The 23,898-nt window shown below is 41.9% G+C and overlaps 1 protein-coding gene and 1 long non-coding RNA gene across 3 annotated transcripts in view; one reads left to right on the top strand and one right to left on the bottom strand.

The window, feature by feature from the left end:
- The window catches only part of MYZAP (myocardial zonula adherens protein), a 130,651-nt gene that overhangs the window by 55,684 nt on the left and 51,069 nt on the right, over window positions 1-23,898 (bottom strand). For both annotated transcript variants that reach the window (XM_089907164.1, XM_022579596.3), the window contains exon 11: window positions 6,762-6,845. In XM_089907164.1, the coding sequence (XP_089763290.1) occupies window positions 6,762-6,845 (84 nt within the window). The remainder of the gene's footprint in view (window positions 1-6,761; window positions 6,846-23,898) is intronic.
- The window catches only part of LOC111177658 (uncharacterized), an 88,527-nt gene that overhangs the window by 48,704 nt on the left and 15,925 nt on the right, over window positions 1-23,898 (top strand). The window contains exon 3 of the long non-coding RNA XR_016392090.1: window positions 14,234-23,806. This is a non-coding gene — a long non-coding RNA (uncharacterized LOC111177658). The remainder of the gene's footprint in view (window positions 1-14,233; window positions 23,807-23,898) is intronic.

Genomic DNA, 23,898 nt, shown 5'->3' on the forward strand with positions numbered 1-23,898 from the left:
AGAAATAAACTGGAATCTTAATACAATAAAAAATATTCTGCCACAAAAAAGAATGCATATAACATGGATATATCTCAAATCCTTATGCTGAGTGAAAGAAGCTAGCTAGACACAAAAGAACACACAACTATATGATTCCATTTATACAAAATGCAAGCAAGTCCAAAAAAGATCCCTGGTTGCCTGGGGGTGAATGGAGAGATGGACTGCAAAACGGAAACAGAGAGAGGCCTTTGGGGAATGATGGAAATGTTTTATACCTTGACTGTAGTGGTGGTTTCACAGGTATATACAACTGTCAAAATTCATTATATACTTTTTAAAATTTAGGTTTAATTGACATAACATTATATTAGTTTCAGCTGTACAACATAACGACTTGGTATCTGTACACACTGCAAAATGATCACCACAGTATGTCTAGTTAACATTTGTCACCGCACGCTTTAAAAAGATGCAGCTTTATTTACATGAATTAATACAAGGTTGACAAGACAGAAAAAAAGATGATGAGAGCCTGAATATGGGCACTAGGAGGAAATTAGAGAGGGATGACAGAAATACTTAAAAAAAGGACAGGTCTTGATACAGGAAAGCAAGGACACTCCACTCTGAGTCTTGCCAACTATGACTAAAGAGCAGCCTCAGCTGGCCGCCTGGCCTGTGCTGGGGAAGAGATTGCTTCCAGGACTGAGAATCAGGTTCCAGGGTTTTCCTTTCAAATACCACCACCTTGTGTTGAGCTGTGAAATACAGACCACCCGGGGGCTTGGGAGGCTGTGCGCCTTCCCGAAAAGAAGGACCTAGTATGGCACCTCTTGGCATTTTGGGGAAATTATGTCAAATGAATGGCAGCTGCCTCCTCCCCCAGCTCCCTCAGGCCCAGGGGAGGGAGCAGCCAGGTCTGTAACACATGCACTAAACAAGAATGCATGTCCAGGAAAACTCGTACATGGTGCCTGGTGCTGCCACCCTAGCATTGCACAGAAGATTCATAATTGACCCAGGAATGCACAGCAGACACATTGAGAGGTTTATGTGCAACACAACACACATTAAATGCAGGATGGACAAAACCCAAGACTCCTTGAGCTGAAAGTTGAGAATTTTCAGCAGAGAAAAATGAAATGGAATCTGTTCAGATTTAGAAAGCTGATCAACCTTATGAAGATACACTCATAATTTTATTTTAATAAAATTTTCTATATTGGAAATAGGGGATGGGATAGTTCTTCTTCAAGAGATGAGTGAATAAAAAGTTACTTGGAGAAAAAATAGAATGGGCATATTTTCACATCAGACAGATTTTTGAATCAGTTGATGAAAACGTAGTCTGATGGGGCCAGGCTAGCGCAAACTTCTAGGGATCTGATGGGGGTGGGAGTAGCAAAATAGAATGAGTTTTAGCATTGGTAAGTACAAATGATGATTTCAGGGACCAAAATCATCTACATTCTCTATTTAAAAGAAGGAGGAGGACGAGAAGGACAAAGAGGAAATATATATCATTAACAATAAAAGGAGTTCCTGGGACCTAGCCATTGAAGAAACAGTAAAGACATGGCATTTACTGTGAGCCATGTACTTTTCTAATCACTTAGTGTTAACTAATTTAGTCTTCATAACAACTCTGTGGAGAGGACTCCCTTAGCAAACCAAGGCACAGAGCAGTTAAGTAACTTGCTCCAGACCACATAACTAGTAAGTGACAGAGCCGACAGTAGAACTCAGGCAGTCTAGCTCCAGAGTCTGCAGTTAGGCCCTTAACAGAGGGTAGCTACTTTATTAATAAGATGAGATATAGGAGGTTACCAGCTCTGTCCACCAAAACTTTTCAGAGACACCTGAACCACCACCACTGGCATCATTATGGTTTAAGGCAGGGGATGGAATGTCAAGGTATAAAAAGTCCTGGTGTTAGAATAGGTCAACATAATAGAAATTCTTCGTGGCCAACAGAACCCTGTATTGTAAAACAAAACAATTAGATAAATTTGGAAAATGTCAGTGCAACCTCATAATCGTAAAAAGAAACATTTTCCCCAGTTCCGTCAGTACTAAAATGGGCCTTAAACAACAAGGTTGTACTGTATAGCACAGGAAACTATATTCAATATTCTGTGATAAACCATAATGGAAAAGAATATGAAAAAGAATGTATATATATGTATAACTGAGTCACTTTGCTGTACAGCAGTAATTAACACAAAATTGTAATTCAGCTATACTTCAATAAAAAATAAATTAACAAAACAAAACAAATAAAATGGGCCTAACAGTAGGCACAGCACTTTAGCCTACTACCAACACTCATGCCCAGATAGCCTGCCGTACACCTCTCCAGTAAAACAACCCAGGGCTCCTCGGAGACAAGCCAATATCATATCTAGGGACAGGACAAAAATGAGGAAACTGAAACGCCTGTTGTTGCCATACAGCAAGAATGACTCCACAAGCATCGGGAACCCTGCTACACAGGCGAGGAGGGTAATGCAGAACTCTCCGCAGCTGAGCTGTGATAATCCCAGTCCAAAAATGGGCAGAAGACCTAAATAGACTTTTCTCCAAAGAAGATATGCAGACTGCCAACAAACCCATGAAAGAATGCTCAACATCACTAATCATTAGAGAAATGCAAATCCAAACTACAGTGAGATACCATCTCACACCAGTCAGAATGGCCATCATCAAAAAATCTAGAAACAGTAAATGCTGGAGAGGGTGTGGAGAAAAGGGAACACTCTTGCACTGCTGGTGGGAATGTGAATTGGTTCAGCCACTATGGAGAACAGTATGGAGGTTCCTTAAAAAACTACAAATAGAACTACCATATGACCCAGCAATCCCACTACTGGGCATATACCCTGAGAAAACCATAATTCAGAAAGAGTCATGTACCAAAATGTTCACTGCAGCTCTATTTACAATAGCCCGGAGATGGAAACAACCTAAGTGTCCATCATCCGATGAATGGATAAAGAAGACGTGGCACATATATACAATGGAATATTACTCAGCCATAAAAAGAAACGAAATTGAGCTATCTGTAATGAGGTGGATAGGCCTAGAGTCTGTCATACAGAGTGAAGTAAGTCAGAAAGGGAAAGACAAATGCCGTATGCTAACACATATATATGGAATTTAAGGGAAAAAATGTCATGAAGAACCTAGGGGTAAGACAGGAATAAAGACACAGACCTACTAGAGAATGGACTTGAGGATATGGGGAGGGGGAAGGGTAAGCTGTGACAAAGCGACAGAGAGGCATGGACATATATACACTACCAAAGGTAAGGTAGATAGCTAGTGGGAAGCAGCCACATAGCACAGGGAGATCAGCTCGGTGCTTTGTGTCCGCCTGGAGGGGTGGGATAGGGAGGGTGGGAGGGAGGGAGACGCAAGAGGAAAGAGATATGGGAACATATGTATATGTATAACTGATTCACTTTGTTATAAAGCAGAAACTAACACACCATTGTGAAGCAATTATACTCCAATAAAGATTAAAAAAAAAAACTAGGAGGAGAAGGAAAAAATTATTGTGGGAACAAGGTGAGTCTGAGAAATGCCTTGTGTTCATGATGTCACTCAAAAGGAAAGTTAATATAAAGTGTAGAGAAAGGTAGTTTTAATAGTGAACAAAGATGACAATATGTTACAACTTGTCATCAACTTTTAAAACTAGGAAGCATTAATATATAAGATGATGTAGTTTCTTTTATAAAGTGTTAATTACATGTTTGTTTATAAGATTTCTGTGTTGAGTAGTAAAGAATAACAAAAGGAACTTTAAGTCAGGTCGTCACAGGACTTGAGGGCCCTTGGAAGGGCTGCTTGGCATTGGTGGTCATACAGCAAGCAGGTGGAAAGAGGGGCAGACATTCACTGGCATCACTGGTCACACACAGTTAGCAAGGAGTCAGTCAGCAGTGTGTTTGTAACATCATAAACTACTCACACAGCCTGAAGAGGAAAACCAAGTACCCAAACTCAACCTCATCTCCTAGGAGGTGAAATCTCCACCTAGTCTGACAAAGAACGGTAAAATATTAATAAGGAATGCATACTTCTTAATAGTGCTAAAGATAGGTCAATGCATCCCAATGATTAGGGGTCCTAAGTTTGAATCACCTTGAAGCTACCTAGTCCTATATTGTAAAGCAAGAATTGTGTCCGTCCAAGAATTGGCATCCTCTAGCCTTAGCTATTCAGAGAAGGTATTCCATGTCCTTTGAATCTAAAGGATCACTGCATTTGTCTGGAAAGTGTCAAAATGATGTTAACGAAGGGAAATTGGCCTTCGGAAGATACTAAAAACCAAGAACACAAACAATGAAGAAATAAATTAAACCCAAGATACTTAATATTTTAGAATAAGTTAAAGTGTAAATGTATTATCAAATCTTGACATTTTGTCTACGTTTTATCTGCTGTTTAAGGTGGATGATCAAAAGGAATTAGTCATTCTAAATTTGTAGTAGAATTTAAATAGTTTAATCAACCAAATTTATAATCAATGTTTAAATGCTCAAGGAATGATGGTTTTCAAACCATTTTTGAATGGCTTATTGGATATACATAGCAGACACAGCCAGACGCACCCATATGCTCTGGACACTCCCCATTTCCTGGCATGCCACTTGTGACTCTTTCCCTGGGGCTTCCTCTGCCCCCTGGAGCCCAGTTGGCTCTGCCCAGGGCAGGCCAGAATTGCCACACACCCCCAGGAGCCGCCCTCACCAGCTACTGATGGGAGTTAATGGATAAATGCCCTAGCTTTCTGACCTTTTGGTAAGGGTAACTCAGAGGCCAGTGCACATCATCTTCCAGAGATGCCCAGGGCAAGGGAGCAGCAGCTTTCCACAGTGGTAACCTCTGTAAGGCACCCATTATTGGCCTTTGACCTTTCCCTGACTCATTTCTGCCCTCTCCCACTGGGGCTTCCTGAGATCACCTCCCAAATAAACTAGTGGACTCATATCCACATCTCAGAGTCTGGGCAACCTAAACTTAGAGAAGAAAGGAATTGAATAAATTAAGATTAAACAAAGCACACGTATGTGTAAGGAAGGCTCTTCTCAATGCAGAGTACCCCTTGGACATTTCCTAATCTCCCAGGAGGCCTGAGTAGCACAGCCAGGGGAAGGGGAGAGGGGTGGGCGCTGTCTTGGGTAACCTGCCGCCTCTCCTGTTGGCGCCTCTTTTCTCCCTCCTGGAACCAGACTCTCTCGGGACCCATGACTCTCACCAGGACACTCACTCTCTGACTCTCACTGGGAAAGTATGATTCCTCCCACAGGGAGCTGTGATTTCAGAGGGCAATCTTAGAAACAGAAATGTCCGTTCGTAAAGCTGGAGGCGGACTCAGTGACTGCAGAGGGGAAAACAGTGGGACAAGACAAGTGTCCACTTACTCAGCTGTCAGGACACTGAGATTCCTGGGCTTTGAGTCTGCTGCCAGGTCCCCACGGGCGACGAGGGACTTCTGCTTACGACTTTTATAGGCAGCCCCCCCCACCACACAGAGTAAATAATGACACTGCTCCCCATCCCTACAGACATGGTGGTTAAGAGCTCAGGCTCACCCATTTCTAACAGTCACCTTGGGCAGATTCCTTAACATCCCTGAACCTCAGTTTCTCCAGCTACAAAATGGAGGAAACATAATCTAACTCATAGGGCATCGCTCTTAATAAAGAGAAAATGATGGGGTGCTTAGGCATATCAGGCACTTTGTATGCACTCTCATCGCACAGACACACACGTAGGTACAGTTATCATCCTCAATTTCTAATTCTAAGAAACTTACCTAGGGTCAGCCAGCTAATAAGCAGATCTAGCATTCAAACTTGGGCAAGTCTGATTCCACTCTTAACCTCTAGGTTATACAAAAGATATGCAAAGTAAAAGTGCCCAACACACACGAGGAGCTTAATTACTGTCATTACTTTCCTGTCTTCTTATTTTATTATTCTCTCCTGGGCTGTCTCTCACCCGGGAGGGACTACAAGCGGGGCACAGACAAGGAGAGATTCACGGAGGCTCAAAAGCAAGAGGCTCAATGCCAAGTTCTTAATAAATAATCTTCAGAGAAAACAGAAGGCTTCCCCTTCTAGTAACACCTAAGCTTTTAAGGTTCTTCCAACTTCATAATTTCCTTCCCTAGAACCTCCACAAAATCCCCAAAATGCCTTTCAAAAGACCAGAAAGTCAGGAATACTAAATAGCCTAAAAGTTCCAGGTGAAATTAAGTCACCTGGAATGAGGAGTCCGTCTCTCAGCCTGGCTCTGGTATTAAGCTGTGTGACCTTGAGAAAAGCCACCTGCCTTCTCTGTGCCTTTTTTCTTTTTCTTTTTTCTGGTTAACATGGAGCTAATAATCCTTGTCTTGCCTTGCTTAAAGTTGTTGAGAGGATCATTGAGAAATGTATGTGAAAATACTTGGCAAATTATAACATACAACACAGATGTGGGGAGTTATCAGTATTCATCAACAGCTTATCAGACTTGCTAAGAAAATTCCTGAATAAGAAAAATGGGAGCCAAAAAGCAGAGGTGAGCAGCAAGGGGGAATGAGGAGAGTCAGATGGTAAAGAAAAACTAGCTGTCAGAACCTCATTTTCAGTGTTGGCAGTTAACCTTCAATCAATTTTATAAGGCCAGGAAATAGCCATATTTTTAATTAAGTGTCGGTGATAGGCTCAGCAACATAAAATTTAATGACAGGGAAGACCCCAGCGTCAAGAAACACAGCTTCTTACCTCTCCTTCTAAGAACGATATCTTTTCTAAAAGCTGCAATATTAAGAGCTGTTTCTGCTGCACCTTTTTCTTTAGTGATTCAATCTAGAAAGAAACAAATTGGAAATTGTTATCAAAAATGCAGAATTTGTACAAGTTAATCAACTGGAAGAGAAGCCTTTGGTTTTCATTCAAATAGAAACTACACATTGGTTCTTTTGTGTTCCGTGGAACAGTATGAACATGAGGTGCTTCACGGAGGCGGGGGGGGGGGGCTTCTGTGCCCAGGTATGCTTGGGACATCATACGTGGTTGTGGAGTTGTTTCATTAGGTCTGTTTAGCCTAACATTTCTGCACTGATTTTGCTGTGTAACCCTTAGTAACATCCCACCGATGCTTTGGGAAATGCAGACATAACTCTACATAGAAAAATTATTTCACTTGAATTTATGCAGCAGCCTGCATTTCATACATTCTGCTCTGTTGTTCCTGTTCGTATATTCACATTTGTTCAACTACGTGTCAGAAGTTTTGCTCTGGGAAAAAGGTCACTGTCACTGAAAGTAATAATGAAATTCAGAGGACTGAGGACTCACGTGGCCTGGGTTAAGCAGGGAAGGCTTCTGAAAGACAGAGACTTGAGCTGGGTTTTCACCTTTGTTTTTATACTATATCTATCTTGGACTACTCTAACTTTGTTTTTCATTCACATATCATGTCTCCGCAGACACATCGTAGGTTCCCTAAGAGCAGGAACCAGGGTGCTCTCTACCAGGCCATGTCTTGGGCAATAGTGGGAACAGTGTGTAGGTTTGATAAATAACATGTGATTTTGAAGAATGCACTAATTTTCCAACAACCTTTCATATGACATTTGAGCAACCGCAAAATCTTTTTTAAAACATCCCTCTCTGTGCAAAATGACACAATTCGTATAGAAGGGACTCTAGCAATAACTAAAAGAAGTACAAGTAGGGACTTCCCTGCTGGCACAGTGGTTAAGAATCTGCGTGCCAACGCAGGGGACACGGGTTCCAGCCCTGGTCCGGGAAGATCCCACATGCCGCAGAGCAACTAAGCCCGTGCGCCACAACTACTGAGCCTGTGCTCTAGAGCCCGTGAGCCACAACTACTGAGCCCGCGTGCCTAGAGCCCGTGCTCTGCAACCAGAGAAGCCACCGCAGTGAGAAGCCCACGCACCACAACGAAGAGTAGTCCCCACTCACTGCAACTAGAAAAAGCCCACGTGTAGCAACGGAGACCTAATGGCAGCCAAAAATTAATTAATTTTTTTAAAAAACAAGTGTACAATTACATTTAACCTTTGACCCAGCAACTCCACTTCTAGGAATAGATCCCAAAGAATCATTAGCCAAAATATGAAATGACTTGGACACAGGATTTTTGTTTTTTAGAAAACACACACACAAAAACAGAACTCCATCAATAAGTGCCTGATAAATAAACTATGGTTCATCTTAACAATGGATGCCTATGTAACCTTCAAGAAAAAATGAAGATCTCTAAAACCCTGATACGATATATTGGTAAGGAGTAGATGGTATGCTGGCTTTGATGTAAAATTGGTGAAGACATATGAATATATATTTGCAAAATGAAACACTGCAAAGGTCAAACAAATCTTAATATTTACCAACAGGGAGAGGGAGGAAATTAGATGGAGGAGACAGAACAGAACAAAGACTTTTGTGATAATACCTTGTTACATAAGTTCAATTTTGAAAGCACATTTTGCAGATTCAAAAAATAAAAACCAAAAAGGGGAAAAAAGTGAATCCTAAAATTTGAAAACAAACAGAACAGAAAGAACTTAACCATATATCAAATCGGTTAAACGAATTAATTCAAGTGTTGTTAGGACAAGGTAATTTGACTGGATGTTTTTAGTGGAATGTGTTCTAAAGATAAACAATTGCACTCACTGGGAAAATTTTAGTAGTAATATTGGTATTGTATTTTTAAACTATTTGATAGACTGTAGTATGAAATTTGGAACCAAGATTTTTAGTGTAAGAAAAAGAAATACAAGTACAAAATCAAAGGAAAAAAAGGTTTTGTTAGATTTGAAATGAAAGTGTCAGTATGAATTCATAATCTTTTATTTTCTTTTAAAAAATATACTAGATGAGCCTAAGACACCTTATTCTACCTGAAAACAAGGACATGAAGGGTCTCCCTTGGGGCAAAGATGGGACAATGTGAGCATCAAAAAGAATAATGAGTAAAACACATGGAATATATATTTTTTTAAACCCTGAGTATTTTATTATTCTTAAAAAAGAAACCCAAAAACAAAGCAGCAATGACAACTCCTCGGAAATGACAGTGGAACCAACTCCTTACTTAGAAGCTTGGCAATTTGGATAAAAGAAAAAAGCATTTATCCTGCCTTACTTGTACAAACTGCACGTTGAGATTACTAAAAAGTCCCAGTTTATGAAGAAAGAAGTTCTACTCTGCAGAAGAATTCCAGTTAATAAGTGGGGAAGGAATGAGAGAATTCAAAGATCACCATTGTGCGATCCCCCAGGAAATAACTGACTCAAGCAAGCTTCACGGACAGATGAGACAGTGAGGGGCAAAGCCGGCGAGGGACTTTACGACTTTGTTGTGGGCTGTCACCACCTGATCCACCATCAGCCTTAGCATCACCCAAAGTGGGATCACCAGACATTGTGTGCCCCCAGAGCAATACGAAATGAATCACACAGCACCACCCTTGAAGTATTCTTGCCTCCCCGGACAAAACAAAGTTGAAACAGAATCTAATTGAGCTATTAAGGAAACAAAAAGTCAAATTCAGAATGCGGGAACGTTTATAGGACGACTGACTTAGTTCCTGCAATAAGTCACTGGCTGGGGGTAAATTTGAGTTGGGGGTACCGGGGGAGTAAACAGAGCATATGCTCTAGATTAAAGGACTTCAGAAACCTAACAACCAAATACAGTGGACCTCTCTGTATGCTGACTGGAACAAAATATCAGTTACGAGACAATTTTAAAGACATGTTGGAAAATGTTATTACAGACTAGTAGTAAATGGGACCAAGGAATTATCATTAATTTTGTTAGGTGTGGCAATAAGCATTATGATTACAGAAGAAAAAGTCCACATGTTCTATTGATGCTTAATGAAGTATACAGGAAACATGCAGAATGTCTGGGATTTGCTTTAAAATAATTGCACAAAGGAAAAAATAAAAGGAAAAGAAGGTGTAGATAAGGCAGATGTGGCCAAATGTTGCTGCTTGTTGAATCTAAGTAATGATTCATTACGCTCTTTGTTCTGAGAGAATGTGACATTTTCATGATAAAATATTTTAAATTCCACCTGGTGTCAAAAAATATAATTCTCCGACATGAAAAGCAAACCATATGAAATAGAATACAATAAACATACTTAAGAAGAAAATTGATAATTATTTTTTAAATTAACAGTTAAAAACAGTCACTAGTTATCCTTTCGTACCTATTAAATTTGCCCCAAACTACTGACTGAAGAAATCAGTGTTGGAAGGGCTGGGAGGGATAGCTACTCTCATGTGTTGCAGGTGGTGCTGTAAATTAGAATGACCCTTTGGGCAATGTAGCAATAAATATGAAGAGCCATAAAGCTGTTCATACCCTTTGACCTACTAATCCCACTCCTGGGAATTTATCCTAAGGATATAATTCAGATGTAGGAAGAAAGCTATATATACAAAGATGTTCTTGCTCCAATTATTTATAATAGAGAGAAAATGGAAATAACCTTAATGTCCAGCACTAAAGGAATGGGTGATAAATTATGGAATATCACTTGGATGGAATATATTACACAAATACTAAAAACAAATATATTACAAAATGGAAAAGTGTTTACAAAAAGCCTCAAGGGATAGAAAAACAAGAGTTTACAATGATGAAAGTAAAAGGTGGAAGAAAAGTTAGATAAACAAAATCGTTCGTTCCGGGGTTGGGGTAGGATTATGAGCAAAACAAAAGTTTGTTTTGTTTAAATTTCCTTCATTTATGTAGGAATAATGTGCAAAAATCATCCTTACAGTGTCCCTTTTTCATTCCTTCTTATAGCGTTAGAAATTCTTAAAGCTTTTAAAATCTTTAAATGATAGGTAAAGTGTGTAGTGAAATGAACTAAAATATTCCAAGAAGGTCAGGAGTAATACTTCATCAAATAACACAAAAAGTGACTTCACGCACGCTACTTTCACTGTCTCTGAAGTAATCAGAGTGCTTTGTGAGTCAAGAGAAGCAAGAGGTGTGGGTTAAGGGCACCCTAATGAACAGCTCACAGGAAGAGACCAAGATGATTCTGCTCACCTTTGTCCCTAGATTTTAGTTTTAAAAAGAAATAAATGCAAAGCAGAGATATCATCTGGAGAGACAGCTGAGGGGAGAACTCTGGGCTAATGCTAGCGTGAGGAGGCATCTCATTCTGGAGAAAAAGAATAGGTCGAGGGAAGGATGCAGGGGATCTGAAGCTTCTGATGACAAGGATCGCGTTTTTCAGCAACTGATGCTTCAAGAAGCGATTGTGCTTTTGCACTAAAAATGAATGCTGTGCACACTCATTTGCTTTCATCCTTGAGCATTTCTCATAGAAGCATCTTGTACAGTACATTCTGTGGCCAGAGCTGACTTGCTCGGATTAGAGAAAAAGGATGCTTAGGTTGGCAGTCAGTTCATGGCTGGCCCCTCATGCCCTAGAAGGGGTGCCAACATTGAACCCCAAGTTACTCCCCCCTGAGGTCTGCTCCTGGAGCACATCCCATGCCTTCTCCCAAGTGCGGCACCCAGTTTCTAAAATAAGCAGGCTCTCACGCGTCTGGGTTTGCTAATATTCTAGGTATTGTCTGACTCCCAAGCCTTTGGTTCTTTTCCACAATATCTAAATCACACATTTGCGTGGAAAATGCTGCTATTTCTGACTGCCAACTTCAAAGAGCCTTGAAATATCGTCTCCTATAGCACCTAGCATGATAAACACTCAAAAATTAGCTACTACTATGTTATTACTGGTATTTCTCCCTCCTTAGATTGTCAGCTTGAGGATAAAGGCCTTGATCATCTTCATATTCTCAGACATTGAATGGACGAATCAAAGAATCCGTCCATCCATTATCTCTAAACAATCCACCCCTTAGACTTCAGGGGCATAGTTGTCTGGAACAGACTCTTGGAGGCCTAGATGAACCAAGACAGACTTGCTAAACACATAACCTCCAAAGCAGCTCCCAAAATCGGGGGCACCCAAAATCCAGGGAACTATGCAGCCGGTATGCAAGTAAAATCCGTTTGGCACCTTTGCTCTCGCTTTTTTTTTTTTTTTTTTTTTAAACATCTTTGTTGGAGTATAATTGCTTTACAGTGGTGTGTTGTTTCTGCTTTATAACAAAGTGAATCAGTTATACATATACATATGTTCCCATATCTCTTCCCTCTTGCGTCTCCCTCCCTCCCACCCTCCCTATCCCACCCCTCCAGGCGATCACAAAGCACCGAGCTGATCTCCCTGTGCTATGCAGCTGCTTCCCACTAGCTATCTACCTTACGTTTGGTAGTGTATATATGTCCATGCCTCTCTCTCGCTTTGTCACAGCTCACCCTTCCCCCTCCCCGTATCCTCAAGTCCATGCTCTATGTAAGTTTGTAAATTTGACCTTCAAGAGGTTTATGTACACTTCAAGAATCTGCATTTAAATCTAGCTGTCACCAGGTGGTGGTAAATGACCCAAGTTACCAGGCTGAAGTCAAGGCATTAAGAAATGAGAACTTAGATGAGGTCTGGAAAATGTAGTTACCCAAGAATGTAATCTTCTTGTAACAGTTAAATTTAAATATCAAACAGTAAACCCCCTTAGAGAACAAAGGGAAGAAACCCATCTTGGTAAAATCTAGAACCTTTTAACTGATGTTAACTCATTGAACTGATGTCTAATTTTGTCTTCGTTAGCATGATTTTTTTTTTGTAATTCAAACTATGTATATGTCTTACAGCCTAACTGATAATGCAGGATGCTAGGTTTCTAAGACTACAGGCCAGATTGATATTTAAGGTGGGCGGTGGGGGGGGTTTATCTGGTTTCTTAAAACTGGAACCGGCTTTTCTTCACATCAGCCACAACTGAGTTACCTGCACAGATGGTTCAAGCTAAGCGATCCCTCTTAACCAGACCCACACACTGGAGTCACCTGGACGGAGTCATCGACTTCTAGGCTTTACCCCAGAGATGCTGCATATATCACCCTCTTACTTAAAAACCCTCCCAAGCTTCTGGGGGGCGGATAAATTAGGAGTTTGGGATTCACATATACACACTACTATATATAAAAGAGATAACCAACAAGGACCTACTGTACAGCACAGGGAACTCTACTCAATATCTTGTAATAACCTATAATGGAAAAGGATCGATTATATATAACCAAATCACTTTGCTGTACACCTGAACCTAACACAACATTGTAAATCAACTATACTTCAATAAAAGAAAAAAGTACAAACGAAACAAAACAAAACAACCCTCCTAAGCTTCTAATGTTCCAACTCCCTAGCGTGGACATGAGGCACCTCTGCTGTGGTCCCAATATATCTCCCCAGTTTCATTTCGTGCCTGCTCTGTCCCACAATGAACCCTACTTAGAAGGCACTCCATACTCTCAGCGTGCTGTGGACACACAATGGTCCTGCTGCCAGGCCTCTGCACAGGCTGGTGCCCTCACCAGGCATGCCCTCCCACCCTCCATTCCTTTTTCCACCAGGAAGTCTTCTGTCAGGAAGTACTCAACAGTCACCTCCCAGGCCAGCTCTTCCCAAGTCCTCTAGGCTGGCTTTGTGTCTCTCTCCTCTGTTCCATTTCAGCCCTTCGAGCACACCCCGAGTAGAACCCATCATTGCCACTACCGCTCTTGGTTTGCATCTTTCCTTGCACCAGACAGCAAACCCACATGGAACAGATGTTTACCGCATCAATTACCTTATGTGAAAGAGCAGAGTCCTCGTAGGAGGTGAAACCACCCCTATCAATCCACACATTTTTATAAACTCCTTTGGAAACAGATTCCTATAGTGAAAGGATCCCTCCCAATTCCTTTCAAAAAGACCTTGTATGTCAACCAGACCAAAATGAAATTGTACAAAAATCTAGTAAGGTCCTGTTATGGATTCACAGCAACCCAGGAGGTTGCAGGGCTTTTCAGCTTCCTGGAATTTTTTTTCCATTGGTGACAGACATGTAGGGTCATTTCATGTTAGATGTCAGAATGTGATACAGCCCTGTAATTAGAAGGATGTGAATAGTACCCAATTGTGCAAGGCTCATGAAACATAACTCAATATTGAGGTTGGGGATGTGGAGAGAAATGAATGAATATAAGAAATGCAGCAGCAAATAAGTATTAAATACTAGATAGCACTTGATATGTTTTTTTTTTTTAAGAAATTGTGCTTTGGGGTGTTTTCTCTTACCAGCTGGCAAATGATGATATACATGTATCTGAAAATGCCTTATGTAAAACAGGAGACACGACGGAACAGGGCATGATATTAGAAGGTATGTTACAACTGATGATCACATTGATTTAAATTGTTTAAAATCTTGTAAGGAAAAGGGAATTCAATTTTTTAAATCCAAACTAAGTTTATGTTCATTTTCTTTGAAATCTGTTTTATTTTGTTTTCATTCTCATTTTAAGAATAACCAATTAAAGTCCACAGGTACTTTTATTCAAAATCAGGGTGTGTGTGTATGTGCCTATCATGAAACTCGACACATTAATAAGGTTTCCAAACCTCTGTCACCAACACCCCCCTTTGTTAACTCCTACTAATGGGCCCTCATTTAAAAACACTTTCTACTTTAAACTGCATTGATAAAGAAATAATTCATTTTCCCATTGAAAATGTACCAAAGGTGGCTAATTGCCAATCGAAGCTTCTAATCAAAATGAGATAACCAGGGTTCTGAATTCTAGGTCAGGATAAAGCAGTAGGATACTTGAATGTGAGCCCTTCTCAACTTTTCATGGGAAAAGTATGCTGTTCGATTATTTGAAAATTTGACAGGAAGATAGCTTGAAGATCCCCATTATTGTTATCAAAACCCCTAGAGATCCAGGGACTCGGCGAACAGACTGGGGCACGGTTGGCACAAGACAGGCAAGAACCTTCTAGAACTCACCTGGGGTTTTAGTCACCTCCCTTTGCTCCCTCTTGTCCTGACCCAGCCTTGTTTTCAATTCAGCCTCTTGTGATCTGGCAAATAGCTTTCTCGATTTCCCTCAACAAAACAGGACTCGTGTTTGATCCCCAAATACCTCACCCTGAAAAATGAGAATAATTGATATCTAATACTCTTCCTCTGAAAAGGTTTTTTATTTTTGCTGCAGTTTCTCTTAATTCATTTTAGAACTAATTTAGAACTAATTTCATAGTTCTAACTATGTTACAACTAACTATGTTTCATAGTTACGTATTTTTAAAGTGCATTCCCTTTGATAAAAACCGCCATGGTAAGAATTTTAAAAATAAGGTTACCCTCTTTTCCTAAAAAATAATAAAGCACAGGGATGTATGACAAGATCAGGATCTGCCCTACACTAATGCAGCATGAAAGAACAGGTTAAAAAGGACAAGGAAAATGGTACATTATCTCATTTTGGGGGGAGTGAAGGGGATGAATTAAGGCCACAACAAAACGAAACTGAAAAACTGCTAAATGAAGCTCTGAGTGGGGAAAATGAAAAATCAATGAAGGAATGGAGGGGAAAAGGTACATTTTTCATCTTCATGATGCTTGACTGGGTTTGTAGAAATTCACTTTCAATTAATGTGTCTTGTGGCATTCAGCCAGGTCAGATATGAACAGGGCACACATTTTAATCAATTTTTTTCTATTAAGTTTGAAGTAATATATAATAATAGAACTATACTATTCAAAAGGATCGGTTGAAACTGGCTTCTGAGGTAAAATAATCTAATGTGGTTTGATTTCTATCTTATATTAAAGATAACCCAACTTCTGTTTAAGAAGAAATAGCACCCTGGGTGCCTGAACATGACTGGGCCATGTAAACACCAGGGAAGGATGGATAAACTGGCGTTCCAATCTGTGTGCATTCACTGGGAAGGAAGAAAAAGGGGTGTACCGAGTACACCAGGGCTTTTGCTGGCTTAGCTCATTATTCTCAGAAACAACCCTAAGAGTCGTTATCCCCATAGACGAGGGAACTGGGGTTCCTAGAGTTTCACTGTCTGTTCATTCCTTAACAATCAGCTGTGATCCCCTCTGCATCGGGCCCAGTGCTAGATTCCAGGAGCACGGCAGCGAGCCAGGAAGACCTGGTCTCCACTTTCAGGGAATCAACATCCCAGTGAGGCAGTAAATGGAGAAAGAAACACACACATTAGCGCAATAAGGAAGCAGGCAGAATGATGTTAGGTCTCCCCACCTACCAAGAGATAGGATGCACCTGCCGTCTGCCGATGGGGTGAGGGAAAGGTTCAGACCACAGGGCTAAAGAGGTAACCAGCTCGTTCCAGCTTGCCTGGAACTTTCTAGGTTCTAGTCTCATGAGTCAGGAACCTTCTCATTCGCAGGCAAACCAGGACAGGTGGTCACCCTAGAGCTCGATTCTGGCAGGGCTGAGATCTAAACCCACTTCTCTTTGATGACAAGGCCCGGGCTCTTCCGTTCACACCAGCCTGATGTCCAGAGGTCTATCTTCCCTATGACGACAACCTATCGCGGCAATGCTGCCTAGAAATTAGGCCAGGCTGGGAAGAATACTGGCAGGTGATACCTTCTTTAACAAACGATTTGCTGGAGCCCTAAGTCTTCAGGCTATTCTTTCCTCCTCTGTGACCTTATTGGAAGGTGGGATGGAGAAGTGGGAAAGAGGGTCCTCTGAGCTTCTCTATCCCTGTGCTTCCCTGGATGGGTACAGTATCAGGGACAGACGACCATACACTGAACAGGAATATCCAGGGAGAGAACTGTTTCAGGCTAAACAACTAGAGGAGGTACAGGCATCACTCATCTTACTGCACTTCATTTTATGGTGCTTTACACGTCGCATTTTTCACAAATTGAAGGTCTGTAGCAACCCTGCACTGAGCAAGTCTGTCGGCACCACTTTTCCAACAGCATTTGCTCGCTTTGTGTCTCTGTGTCACACTCTGGTAATTCTTGCAATATTTTAAATCCTCCACCAGCAAAAAGGTTACAACTCACTGAAGGTTCAGATGATGATCAGTGATCATTTTTCAGCAACGAAGTGGTTTTTTTTTGTTTTTTTTTTTTTGCGGTACGCGGGCCTCTCACTGTTGTGGGCTCTCCCGTTGCGGAGCGCAGGCTCAGCGGCCATGGCTCACGGGCCTAGCCGCTCCGCGGCATGTGGGATCTTCCCGGAGCGGGGCACGAACCCGTGTCCCCTGCATCGGCAGGCAGACTCTCAACCACTGCGCCACCAGGGAAGCCCTTTTTTTTTTTTTTTTTTTTTAATTAATTAATTTATTTTTGGCTGCATTGGGTCTTTGTTGGTGCGTGCGGGCTGCTCATTGCGGTGGCTTCTCTTGTTGCGGAGCACGGGCTCTAGGCGCGCAGGCTTCAGTAGTTGTGGCTTGTGGGCTCTAAAGCGCAGGCTCAGTAGTTGCGCATGGGCTTAGTTGCTCCGCGGCATGTGGGATCTTCCCAGACCAGGACTCGAACCCGTGTACCCTGCATTGGCCAGCGGATTCTTAACCACTGCGCCACCAGGGAAGTCCCGAACAAAGAATTTTTAATTAGGTGTCACTTTGTGTTTTTATACATAATGCTATTGCACACTTAATAGACTACAGTATAACTTTTATATGCACTGGGAAACAAAGAAGTTCATGTGATTCACTTTACTGCAATATTTGCTTTATTGCGGTGGTGTGGAACCCAACCCACAGTATTTCTGAGGTAGGCATGTATATGGAAGCACCCAGCTCCACACCTGGCACAAAGCTGATGCTAAAAAAAAATGGGGGCTTCCCTGGTGGCACAGTGGTTGAGAGTCCGCCTGCCGATGCAGGGGACACGGGTTCATGCCCCGGTCCGGGAGGATCCCACATGCCGCGGAGCGGCTGGGCCCGTGAGCCATGGCCGATGAGCCTGTGCATCCCGAGCCTGTGCTCCGCAACGGGAGAGGCTACAGCAGTGAGAGGCCCACATACCGCAAAGAAAAATGGTAGTTTAAATAAATGTTCCTATTGACATATACACACTACTATATATAAGGCAGATAACTAATAAGGACCTACTGTATAGCACATGGAACTCTACTCAGTACTCTGTAATGACCTATATGGGAAAAGAATCTAAAAAAGAGTGGATATCTGTACACGTATAACTGATTCATTTTGCTGTACACCTTTGTGTACACACAACTTTGTAAGTCAACTATAGGCCAATAAAAAAAATTTTTTTTAAAGATGCTTATACTAGTCTTGTCAATTTTAAGACAAAACAAAACAAAAAAATAAAGGAGGCTTTAATTACACACACACACACACACACACACACACACACACAATATGTTCCTAAAGTTCAGGTGCCCTGGGACATGCACCCTCAACTGTACTGACCAGGACTCTCCTGGGAGCCCCCTAGCTGCCCTCCCTGCCCCTCTCCTCTCCTGTTTGCCAAGCGCGCCCTGCCAGAGACACCCCTCTGAGGCTCAGGTCTGATCAGGCAATGGGGAGCCATCGAGGAATTAGGAGCTTAGTAATAAAGGACATTTTCTTGGCTTGTTGCTGGTAATCCACAGCAATTAGGCCCAACCTACATTTCCAGTCTCTTCATCATTACTTCCTCCTACAATCCAGTCAAACTAGAATAATGTTCCCTGAACTCACCCTATACTTTCTGGCTTCCACGCTTTTGTTTTTTATTTATTCTGTATCTTGTCTGGCACGTCCTTTTCCACCTACTCAATCCCTGCCCAGAAAAATCTAACCCGTGCTGCAAGACCCAGTCAAATTTCACCTCCTCCCTAAAGACTCCGCGCACACTAGAATTAGTGAACATTTACAGGCACTGAGCTACACCCTTAGCGTACATTCTTTCAGTCAATCAACAACCCCTGAAGCAGGTACTATTATCATCATTCCCATTTTTTTGATAAGGAAACTAAATGTTGGAGAAGATCAATAAGTTGCTCAAGATACAAAGCCCAGTCAGGAGCAGATGCAGCATACAAAGATTGAATTTACTTGAAGCCTACAAACTTAACCACTATGTTCTCCAGCTTGTGTGTTCCCAGCACACAGCTAATTGTCCTGCTTAACCCTTATATTCTGCCTTGAGTTATAACGATTTAACGTCAACGAGAAAGTCCTTTGAGGGCTTTGAGGACTCAGGTCCATTTTTACATTTGGTTCATAAAAGTTGCTTCTTAAATGTTTACCGATTGACCCATCAGAGAAAAACTCTCCGTAAGTGGAACCTAGCCCTTCATCTCCCCCACTCCCACTTGTGTGTGTGAGGACTGGCTTTTCTGCAGACTTCAGCACAGAGGCAGGGGAACAGAAATATATAAAGACAGTGGCACGAGGGAAACAACTCCAGCTTGATAAAGCTTGAATGAAAAGAATCAGTGGGGGAAGGATGGACTATCCAATAAATGGTGTTAGAGAAACCAGCTTTCCATGAGGGGAACAAAGGGTGACAGCTCTATTCACACTATATACACAAGAAATACATTCCATGTGGATTATTCTTTATTTGTTCAACAAATATTTATTGAGCACCTGCTATATGCCCGTGACTATTCCAGGTGTTAGGGATATAGCCATGAACAAAACAGACAAAAGCCACTGCCCTCAGGGAGCTTACATTCTAGTGGAGGGAAACAGATAACACATAAACAAACAAAACAGATAAGTGTAGGATATATTACAAGATGATAAGTGCTATGGAGAAAAACAGAGTAAGGAAGAGAACGATGGGTAAGAATGTGGGGGAGGGGTGTAATTACAGACCTAAAGATGCAAAACAAAACTCTAAAGCTTATGACAGACAAACAAGACACACAACACAGCACAGAAAGATTGATAACTTTCTACCAAATTTTAAAATGTGTATATTATACAAAACACCGTAAACAAACGAAAATGACTGACAAGGGGAAGATAATGGCATTCAAACATTTTTTGACAAACGACTAATATTGGCAGTATACAGAGTTCCTAAAAATCAGCAGGGAAAAAAAGAAAAACAAACAGAAAAACGAACAAAAGATATGACCAACCAGTTCATAAGAATGGGAGCCTGACTGGTGAGAAGTTTATGCTCAATCTCTACAGTTGTAATGAGCAGTCACCAGGCTGACGCAAGTTAAAACTAAGACAAAGAGATACTATTTCACAACTGGCTAAAATTATAGTCCAACAGCACCAAGAGGTGATGAGAATGTGGAGAAATCTGCCCTCATACATGACGGGTGGAAGTCTACGTACACTTTGGAGAGCAATTGGGAAATACCGAGCAGAGGAGAAACTGTGCCAACCCCAGGCCCTGGCGATTCCTCCTCTGAGTACATTCCCTAGATAAGCACAGACACATGTGTGGCATTGTTTGCAAAAGAATAAAAAATTGGAAGCAAGCTAAATGTCTATCAGTAGGGTACATTACAATATCATCTAATGGAATATTAGACGGCCATCAAAATGAATAATTCTGATCTATATGTAACAACTCCAAAAACAAAACTGGGGAAAAGAGTAGGTTGCAAAATAAATACAATAAAATTTATTTATATATTATAAATAAAATTTTACATACTTTTTTAAACACAGAAACCAAGCTATATACCAACAATAAATACATGTATGTGTAGTAAAAGCATAGAAACATGGTCTGGATAGAGGCCAAATTGCCTCCGGAGGAGGTGTTAGGGCAGGATGGGGTGGAGGGTAAGAAGGGAAAAGATCCGAACTGGGAGGAGTAAAATGAGAACTTCTAATGTTTTATTTAGAAAAAATATGAAATACACCAAAATGCTAACATCTGTCAATTCCAGAAGAGAATACATGGGTTTTATTTTTTATCATTCTCTTTAAGTTTCTATATTTTAAATTTTTTTCCAATTATAAAAAAATAAGCAAAGAACAACGCTGGCTTTGGAGTCAAAAATCTGGGTGTGGACCTAGCACCATCATCACTTGTGGAGAGACAACTAGCTACTTATTTTTTAAGACTCTTAAGTCTTAGTTTCCAGTGGTAAAAAATGGTGCTAATAATACCTCCCACAGAGGGTTAACGTGGGATGGGAGGTGTAGATGCACACCTACAACACATGAGGCACACCTTGCAACATGAGAAACATCCACTAGCTAGGAGTTACTTGGATGAGGAGCACAAGCACACAGGCTACTATGGGCAGAACATGAGCACCCAGGTCTGAGAAACATTTCAGAGCCAATTAGAAACAACTTTAACAGACAGAAAGTGGGTTCGATGACATTTGCAAAGAAAAGACCTTCTCCCTTGAAAGGACAATTTGAATCGTGAATACATTAATCAATACATGTCACACAATGAACCTGCAATACTTCTATAATGCATACAAAAAAGGTTTACACCATGTGAGCTTTCTGGTTACCTTCTAAAAACTTCATGCTTTAGATAAAGCAGCTGAGATTTTAAAATAAAAAAGTGGCTAATACAGTGTTAAACACCAGAATTGGAAACTGTAACACTTTGGATTACTATAAATAAATTTGGCCTCAACTTTTGAGTAGCATCTCCTTTGGGTGGGGGTGTGAGTGGCCCTGAGACAGAATCACAGCCTTACTAAGAGCCCAAGGCTTAGGATCCAGTTAGGGGTCGGGGGATGGGGTGGTAGTGCGGGGTGAGTGTGGGGCAGAGTTTGAGCACCTAACTCATGTTTGATGCAGGAAGTCAAGTTCATACCATATCACAGTCCTGGCAGGAAGGGGTGAATTTAGGGACACAGGCAAAGGCAGGGAGGAGCAGGTGGAGGGAGGTCCTCTCAGGCAGGGGACCCGGATCTAAGGAGATCCCTGATTAGCCCAGGACCCAGCATCAGGCCTAGAGGGAGGTGCAGGGGTCGTCTAGGGCACAGCATTTGGGGGGCGGGGGGGAGGCACTCTCACGGTCCTGCAGACAGCCTTGGCACCTCACTCACCCTCTGCCCCAGAACATAAGGTCTACCTAGCCTCAGGGTACTATCTGTGCCCCAAAAGAGAGAAGGAACTCCAAGGGCAGGGGGGAGAGCACACAATCCTGGGAGAGAGGCCCAAGTGGGTGCCCCGCCTCCTCTAGAAGTCATTACATCCCCTTGTCTGATATTACTTCAATTTTTGAAGCTGGGTAGTGAGTCTACTCCACTAGAACAAATGCCAGTAACTTTTCCACCACAGACTGGAAAACATGAGGGCAGTAAAGGTATCCCTAGAAACAGTGTAGGTCCCTACACTAGAGTGACATCTAGATTAGCGATTCTCAGATCTGACTCAAAGCTCCCTAGGGGAAGTCTGGAAACCCAGCAAGAGTATCTGGGGATCTGCATTCAGACAGAACACAGTGGAGGTAAACTGCATCAACGGTTCATACACATGTGGGAAGTCATTCATCTGCGTCCTTTCCCATCACTGCCTACTTGCTCCAGCTGGGCAGAAGCATCTAAATTAAAGACCAAAGACAACTACTGACAAGAAAGCATTTACCTGCCCACTTTGCCACGGAAAAGAGGATGGAGCGGAAAACTACCCAACGTCTAAGTGACACCCCCCCCTTAATGAACTCACTTCATTATTATTAGGCTAATACCACCCACTGACTATTACTACCACTGCTGCTACTACAGTTCTCAGCAACACCGTTTAGTTTTGATGAGATACCAGGGCCTGTGGCTGTCTCACGAAGCCCTCTATGAAAATAAAGCATGCATAAAGTATATTTCACTTCAGTACATTTCAGCCAAATACATTTTTTAAATTAATTAATTTATTTATTTTACTGCACGCAGGCTTTCTCTGGTTGCAGCGAACGGGAGCTACTCTTCGTTGTGGTGCGTGGGCTTCTCATCGTGGTGGCTTCTTGTTGCGGAGCACGGGCTCTAGGCACGCGGGCTTCAGTAGTTGTGGCTCGTGGGATCTAGAGCACAGGCTCAGTAGTTGTGGTGCGCGGGCTTAGTTGCTCCGTGGCATGTGGGATCTTCCAAGATCAGGGATCAAACCCGTGTCCCCTGCATTGGCAGGCGAATTCTTAACCACTGCGCCACCAGGGAAGTCCCCATTTTTCTTTTCATCAGATATACTTCTCCTTTTCATGAAGTGAGTTGAACTGTCTATGCGTGATGATAGAAGCAAACCAAATGTTTCTTAAACAAGAAGAGTGCTAAGTTGATTAGTGCCGTTGATCTTCATTCAGAAAGGACATCCTCAGGGCCACCTCCTACATACAAATATAATCAAACTACAGAGACACCTGGCTTATTCTGTATTTTCTGGGGTGTGATCAGGCGGGGAGCACTTCCTCCTGGAGCGCTGGAGTTCTTCGAGCCCGCTTCCCATCTCCTTCGCAGGTGTCCTTGGCAGCTTTTCCATGAATAAGGCTTCATCCTCCAAGACCAGCCTCCACCTGGCACTTTCTAAATTATTTTTTAGTACTATTCTTCATCACAGTTCCCTCTTTGATGTCTAGGAACCCACGTTTCTAGAAATACTCTATGGATCTTTGAGTTCTCTTGACTCTGCAGTGTCATGCTGTAGAAGTTGAAGTTACAGAATGTGGGTGTTTCCACAAATAAGAGCCCTACGTGGCCACATTTCCTTTTCAATGTCATGTCCTTCGTGTCTTGTTCATCAGCTCATCACACACACATGCCACCTCTTCCCAGCAGAGAGAGTACAAGTGTTCTTCGAACCACGAACGATAAAAGGAACTGCTTCCAACCCAGAGCAAGCTACCATTTTGTCATCTTCCAAAGAGCCAGAGACTAAATCTGGAGAAGAGCTCGTGGGACATGATCTGGAAACAGTTCAATTGAGCAGGTTAGCGTGGTGGGCTCGGTGCCACAGCTCCTTTCCCCTTCCCCCATGTGGCTAATTGTCAGTGATGGAGATCACTCTGAATCCTCTAAACA

This window comes from Delphinapterus leucas, chromosome 2 (genome assembly GCF_059928025.1).
Source record: "Delphinapterus leucas isolate spDelLeu-1000000601 "Yukka" chromosome 2, BTC_Dleu_Yukka2, whole genome shotgun sequence".
Classification (NCBI taxonomy): Eukaryota; Metazoa; Chordata; class Mammalia; order Artiodactyla; family Monodontidae; genus Delphinapterus; species Delphinapterus leucas.